Source organism: Talpa occidentalis, unplaced genomic scaffold, assembly GCF_014898055.3.
Source record: "Talpa occidentalis isolate TD23 unplaced genomic scaffold, MPIMG_talOcc4v2.1 talOcc4.2, whole genome shotgun sequence".
Taxonomy (NCBI): domain Eukaryota; kingdom Metazoa; phylum Chordata; class Mammalia; order Eulipotyphla; family Talpidae; genus Talpa; species Talpa occidentalis.
The window spans coordinates 33,810,307-33,817,558 of NW_023602073.1; the positions used below are offsets into that span (position 1 = coordinate 33,810,307).

The 7,252-nt window shown below is 48.1% G+C and overlaps 1 protein-coding gene across 1 annotated transcript; it reads left to right on the plus strand.

Moving 5' to 3' along the window:
- Window positions 1-2,336: 2,336 nt before the first annotated feature.
- LOC119251186 (H-2 class I histocompatibility antigen, Q9 alpha chain-like) lies at window positions 2,337-6,946 on the plus strand. The gene is made up of 5 exons (XM_054698092.1): window positions 2,337-2,365; window positions 5,060-5,397; window positions 5,640-5,903; window positions 6,485-6,542; window positions 6,877-6,946. The coding sequence occupies exons 1-5, from the start codon at window positions 2,337-2,339 to the stop codon at window positions 6,944-6,946; spliced, it is 759 nt and encodes a 252-aa protein (XP_054554067.1).
- The last annotated feature ends 306 nt before the right edge of the window (window positions 6,947-7,252 follow it).

A 7,252-nucleotide genomic window follows, 5' to 3' on the forward strand; every position in this document is an offset into this window, starting at 1 on the left:
CTTTGAGGTTTTTTTTTTTTCTTTGCTCTGCTTGTTTTTGTTACTTTGGCCTATAAGTGAAACTGCAGCTGTATGAGATATCCCACTCGTGACAAATGGTAACTAAAGAGCTCTTTGTGTCTCTATGTTGTATGTCTGTATGTCCTTTCCTTGTGTCCTTGTCTTGACCTCCAGGGGTTGACAAATTGGTACACATGGTGCCCACAGACATTGGGAAAAAAAAAAAGAGTCTCCAGTTATGAGGAACACAAAGGTTATGGTTTCATTGTCAACATTGTGCTACTGAACTAAGCTGGTGCCTTCATAGAGATTGAATATTGTTGTTTCTGTTATTTTTCTGATATTTATGGCAAAGCTTCCCAGAAATCTAAATTCAAGTACAAATTTGGTAGCCTGTCATTTGGCTGATGCAAGGAAATTTTGTGGAACCTCAGTAGAGCTCCTGAGACACTCCACAAAGTTTCTCCCTTTCCTCCTGGGAAAGGCATTAGATGAATTTGTTCTATTTGGCTCACCTAGTAGAGTAAACCTAGAAGGGAAGCATTGTCACCTGGGGAAATGGGTAACACTTTGACCTGATATGAATGTAAATTGTCAATGGTGATTTTCGCCTTGTAACATTGTATACTTCAATTGCTTAATATCTACAGAAATTGTTTCTGGAAATATAGGGAGAAAAGGGCTCAACAGATTCCTATTGATGGAACTGTTGAGAGTAAAACTTTCCTACTAAGGACTGAACAGGCTTGGAAATACACCTGATATTTACTAAGTTTTCTTTGACATAATACTGATGATTTTTTTTGCATTTTGTTCTAAATCCACAAAGTTTTCTTGTTTTGGTGACCAGGATCCGCAGCAAAGTTGCAATTTTTTTTCCAGCAAAGCTATCTTGTGTTTGCATTTTCTCTCCCCTTGATACCAACACAGCATAAAAATAGTGGTAGTAATCTTTTACTACTTATCTCAGAGTCTGTTTTTGCATAACTTCCATAGGGATTTTGTTTGCTTAAACTAAAAAATTGGATATAAGTTTCATTGTGTGGTTTTAAGTGAAGTTCTTCCAGAAAGTTGAAACAGAGCTGAACCAAGAAGAGGAGAACCTGTTTGCTTTGTTTGTAGGATTCCAGAGACCTCCAAAGAAGGTGAGGAAGCTTGCCTCCATTGGCAGGACTGGACAACACGGCCAACGAAAAGTCCCTGGTACCCTCGAGAAGAGGAAATCCCAGGTGGAGTCTGATGAGGCCAACTTTGCTCCTGAAGCCTACATGGACCGGATGTCAACAGTTTGCTCTGATCCTATATGGAGAATTCCAACAAAGCCAGCTAAAATTGCTGCTTAGTTATTCTGCCCTGTGATTTAATGCAAAAATAGGCAATATGGCTTAAAAGTACCTTTAGTTTGCAAACTTTTGCTATGCTATTCAAAAATTTGGGATCAAAGTTGAGAGAATTTGTTTTTACATTTGTTGAGCCATTTTAAGATTTTTTTTTTTTCCTGTGATCTTGACATATATGCTGTCTTGTTCTGGCTAATGCCTCCAGATGTTTTTTTTTTTTTTTTTTTTTGTCTTGGACTGATGAACTGTTTTTCCAGGAATGGAGGACTTTTGCTTTCCACAATGGACAATAACTGGAGGGACTGGTTTTCTTTCACACTGGAACCCTGGAAAATTGACATCTGAGACTATATCCCAGCATCCATATATTTGATCTTCATCACCATGGAAATGGTGGCAAAAAGTGAAAGGGGGGAATTGTTAGGGCGAAAGGATGTCCTGAGATAATCCCATACAGGCTTTATGGACTCCACTCCCACTCCAGACTAAAGCCATCAGGACATTGGGAAAGACAAATCCTGTCACCACCAAAGGGAAGGTGGCTGGGACCTGAGGGTGGAGTTAAGCAGCCAGGGTTGGTATAAAAAAAACAAACACTTGGGCCTTGGGGGGCTCACTATCGCTCGCCTCCTGGCTTCACGGCTCCTGGCTCATGGCCAGCTCTCAGAGTGCCATTTGGAATTCCAGATCGGCGGATCGGGTAGGACGCATTTAAAACTTTGTCTCCCACTTTTCCCCCTGAGCTGTACATTTCCTCATTTCCCCTTCCCTTGTAAATAAATCTTTTATTATCCTTTCGTGTGTGCCTGCAGTAGAGCATTGATAAGTCCTTTTAAGCGTGCAGGTGAGGACCCAGTCAGGCACCCCGTTTTGTATAGGGGCTGCCCTATAACACTTATGCTCAATTTGTTTTTCATATTTTTTTTACATCTTTTGATAATATTGATAACATTGGGGACCTGATAGGGCTACTGCTTCTCTGCTTTCACAACAAACATGCTCTTTCCTCCCAACAGAGGGCTCAGGTAAGGTTTACACGTGTCTTTGTCATCTTGACTAAGAGTCCATCTCTCCTGACAATGCAAGCTCCACGTCTCTGGGGTCCTCTCTCCACTCTCCATTGTATCTGCAGGGATGCAGCTTGGGGAGGCAGGAGCCAGCCAGGGAGAGGGATTCAGGGATGTGAAGAGGACATAAAGGCAGAAAACATTTGGGAAGCCCTCTCTGGTTTAGTTAGAAAAGCATTTCTCAAAATGTAGTCAATGTAGTCTGTGAAGCCCTTGAAGTCACCCAGAAACTTTCATGGGATCCATGAGATAAAACTGTAACAGGGCAGGGAGAAGGGCACCCCAGAACCTCCAAACCTGTCTGCTCTAAAAAGGTTTTGCCATCTGCTGCATCAACACAAAACATAGAGGACTTTAACCGGAAGGAACTTTAATACAATTAGTAAACAATACAGAAATGGCAAAGAATACAGTTTCTAAATCAAGCACCCAAAGTTACCCATCCCTTAGTGGGTAAAAGTCCACCCAAAAGGGATTGGCCCAGAGCAAGGCCTGAAAGCCCTCCCCAAGTCTAAAGCACCTTCCAGCAGGGATCCACAGAAAAGGATCAGAAACAACCAGACGAGTGGGAGGAAAAGAGAAAAATCAAAACCAAGATAAAAGCTGCCACTGTCATCTCCCTCTGGGTATCTCACCCACATCTGTGTCACCCAGTCCATGACCAAAAGGCAAGTGCAGTTTCTTCACATGTCTCTCTGCTCCATGTGCCTCCTCCAGGTCTCCTTCTGGCTTCATCCTGCTTCCTTCCTCCTCAGTCTCCTCTGCAGCTTCTTCTCCTCTCTTTAGCTCCACAGGCCCTTGGGTGGGGCAGGGAACGTGGAACTTCCCCTTTTCCTGGGGACCACCCTGTTACAAAACTATTTTGAAAACATAGATACCATTTGTCTTTTCACTATTTTGGCATTTGCTGAGGTAAGAATTAGTAAGAGTGGAGCTTATAGTGCCACTGCAGAAGTAGTGATTCTTCACCAGCACTTACCTGCACAAACAAAAATTAAAGCCAGTTTCACTTGAAAATGGCCTAGAAAAAAGCATTAAAAGTTATCTTCATTATTGCATCATCCTTAGCTCCACATTTTAAAATATCTGGTGAGCTGACCTGGAAGAACAAACAGAGCACTTCTGCAGCATCCCCAAACACTGTGTCCAAAGGAAAATATTTGTATGAGATGAATGAGACTCTTTTTATTTGTGGACAACACCACTTTTACCTGAAGGGATGAATGACAAAAACTAAGGTTATTTAAATTTGGTTAATTAACAGGCACTTTCCTCAAAATGAATGTCTGTTTCTTGAAGAAAATAATCAACATTTGTCATTGACAAATGACAGTAATTTTGCCTGAGAAAATAGAAGCTCTCAGAGAAAACCAGGATTATAGAAAAATGAGTGCCATTAGTACTTGACAACTTACAGTACAAATTTTTCTTTTGGTATTTGTGATTAAAAAATAAATTTTTTTTTGATCATTTGATTCCAGTGTAATTAGCATTAAGGATCTATATAACTTAGTGAAACAATGTATCACCTTAAAAAAATCATACATTAGGGGCCTACCCGGTGGCGCAGTGGTTGAGCGCTGGGTTGCGAAGCTGCCCGCGGCCTCTGGGACGCCGGTTCGATCCCCGGCTGCTCCCCGGCCACCGGAGGAGGGTCCCACATGGCGCGCAGACCTCTCCTGCCGCCCGCTGCTCCCCTCAGCAGTGTACTTCAGTCCTTCTGCCTGCTCTGCTCCCCGCTCTGGCTCTGGTGAATTCTCTCACCCTCCCGCCCTTCTGACTGTACCCAGTGCATGTATAAACAAAAACAAACAAACAAACCAGCAAACAAATAAATAAAGCATGCCTCTATTAAAAAAAAAAATCATACATTAGAACAACTTCCAATCAATATGCAAGAGAGGCCTATGGGAATGTAACAGAATAGGAAATATTCCCTGATATTATTTCAGGTTTCACTTTGCAAATAACCTTTGAGAAACTACCACCTGTATGGTTTTAATTCAGAATTACAGTGAAATATTCACAATTATCTGAGAATACTTCTAGTTTCTTCATTCCTCCAGGCTGCTGCTTCTCCCTGCCCAAATCCACTCCTCCCTAAGGTGGGGAAGGGAATTTGGAGCCTCCCCTGTCTGTGGATGTCACACTGTTACAGCATCATGTCTCCCTCTCACAGGCTCTGTGGGGTGGTGCAGCCTTGATGACCCCACACTCACCCCATTCTCTCTCCCCATTTCCTGGGGGGTTTCCGGGGAAGACAATCAGCATCATCCTGCTCCAGTTACAAAGTCTCCAAGGACTCTCCCCGACTCCTTCTCCCCAGGCCCCTGGATGGGGTGTGATGCCCCTCCCCCTCCTGCTGCTGCTGCTCTGGGGGCCCCTGGCCCTGATGGAGACCCAGGCGGGTGAGTGCGTGTCCAGCTGGACACTGTTGCTCCAGGAGGGAGGAGCAAGGAGCCCACTGTGGGTGCAGGACCCCAGGAAAGGCTCATCTCCTCCCAACCTCTTGTACCCCTTCAGGCCCGTTGTGTTCTGGCCCCTTCTGTCCTTCCCGCCTCCCCTGAGTGCTCTGGGCCCCTGAGTCTGGGCCCTTCTTGGCCACCGCCCCTTTTCACTCTCACGGCCCCCCCACCCCTGCCTCCCCTCCAGGCCCATCTCCTTGGGACCTGGGCCTGCCCTGAGAGGAGTCAGCCCGGGTCTTCCCTCCCCGCCCCCAGGCCCCCACTCCCTAAGGCTTTTCTACACCGTGATGTCCCAGCCCGGCCTCGGGGAGCCCCGCTTCATCTCCGTGGGCTACGTGGACGACACGCAGTTTGGGCGGTTTGACAGCGACTCTCCGGGCCAGAGTGCGGAGCCGCGGGCGCCCTGGGCGGGGCAGGTGGGGCAGGAGGACCTGGACGAGGAGACTCTGATCCAAAGGGACAACGCGCAGTGGTTCAAAGCGCTCCTGAGGGACCTGCGCGGCCGCTACAACCAGAGCGAGGACGGTGAGCTTCGCGGAGCGGGGCCAGGGTCAGGTCACCCCCCATTCCCACCATAAGGCCGGGGTGTCCCGAGTCTCAGGGTCCACTGACCCCTCGAGGCTGGTGGATCTGCCAGGACCCTCCCCCGGGAAGAGTCCGGGGGAACGTTCCTGTCGACCATTTCATTTTCAGTTTAGGTTTATTCAGGGTAGAGGGCAGGGTAACCGTGGGGTGTCCTTGGGGTGATCACAAGGGGTGGATTTCAGGGTCTCACACCCTCCAGAGGATGTGTGGCTGTGAAGTGGGGCCCCACGGGAGCCTCCTCGGCGGGTGTAACCAGTTCGTCTACGAGGACGCGGATTCCATCTCCCTGAGCGAGGACCTGCGCTCCTGGACCCCCGCGGGCTCGGGGGCTCAGATCACCCAGCGCGCGTGGGAGGCGGCGGGCAGGGCCGAGCGCGTCAGGCACAGTGTGCAGAGCAGGTGCTTCCCGTGGCTCCGCAGACTCCTGGAGATGGGGAAGGAGGTGCTGCAGCGCACAGGTAAGAGGGGCCACGAGGCCTCGGACCTCCCCTCTCCTGGCGCCTCACAGGGAAAATGGAATCATGGGCAGAACAGCAGCTGCTTTCTGGGCAGAGAGGGAGAGTCCCCCTGGGTGTCATGTTCTGTGCTAGAGAGAGACTCGCCCAGAAGACACCGCTTTTCTGGACAGTTAAGGAATCCAGTCTTTCCTGAGGGAGGGGAGGCCATCCTGACATAACTCTTCCATGATCCTTTGACCCCGGCAGCCATCCTGGGAACCATGAATTTCTCTTTCAAGGTGTTGTTTTTGGTCTGAGAACATTTCTGGATCTGACTCCTGCCTTTCTGTGTCATTCACCCTCCACCCAAGTCAGGAACAAAAGTCTGTGTTCTCCTTAGAGACCTGCATCCTCCTACCCTGGGCTCTCACCTGATTATCCCAGATTCTCCAGACGAGGCTGGTTTCTGGGTTTTGTGCTTCCTCCCTCCCAACCAACTGTCATGTTCTTTCTGAGGACGGTCAGTGAGGCTGCTTCAGTGTCCAGGAAGGAAATTCCCAAAGTGTGACTTTTTTGTCTCTTCTCCTCAGATCCCCCAAAGACATATGTGACCCTCCACCTCACCTCTGACTGTGAGATCACCCTTAAGTGCTGGGCCCTGGGCTTCTACCCTGAGGACATCACCCTGACCTGGCAGCGAGATGGTGAGGACCTCACCCAGGAAATAGAGCTGGTGGAGACTAGGCCTGAGGGGATGGAAACTTCTAGAAGTGGGCAGCTGTGGTGGTGCATTCTAGAGAGCAGAAATACTCATGCCATGTGCAGCATGAGGAGCTGCTGGAGCCCCAAGTCCTGAGATGGGGTGAGGAGGGGGTTGTGGGCTCTGAGCTTCTTCTCAGGGGAATCAATAGCCCTTCTGGACACCTTCAGAGGGTCAGGTTAAGACCTGGGCCTCAGGGTCTCACCTTCCCTTCCCTTCTAGTGCTCCCCTCCTTGCTGGGAGCCAGCCTTGTCATACTGGATGGGACGACATTGGCGCAATTGAGGAATGAGGCAGACACACACACAATGTCTTGTGCAAGTATCACCCACTGAGGGTCTCAGCGAGTCTTTATTTATACACTTAGGCAAGCAGTGAGATTACACCAACATATGCATGGAAGCAAAGCGGAAATAATCAGTGCATTCTTTTCCCGTAGACATCTGGCTCCTACGTGCTTTCAACAAGACAGTAGTCTTCAAGGTTAATAGATAAAAAAAACTAAACCTTACACTAAAACTCATTATTTCAGCTTAGTCAATTACTGACAGCTTATAGCAGTCGGTACACTCCTATCAGCTTAGCATCACAAGACTCT

Excerpts from the sequence above, each read along its gene's own strand:
- LOC119251186 (XM_054698092.1), top strand. The coding sequence starts at position 2,337 with ATGCTCTTTCCTCCCAACAGAGGGCTCAG. Across the intron at positions 5,398-5,639 it reads CTACAACCAGAGCGAGGACG|GGTCTCACACCCTCCAGAGG; the intron begins GTGAGCTTCGCG and ends GGTGGATTTCAG. Across the intron at positions 6,543-6,876 it reads GACTGTGAGATCACCCTTAA|TGCTCCCCTCCTTGCTGGGA; the intron begins GTGCTGGGCCCT and ends CTTCCCTTCTAG.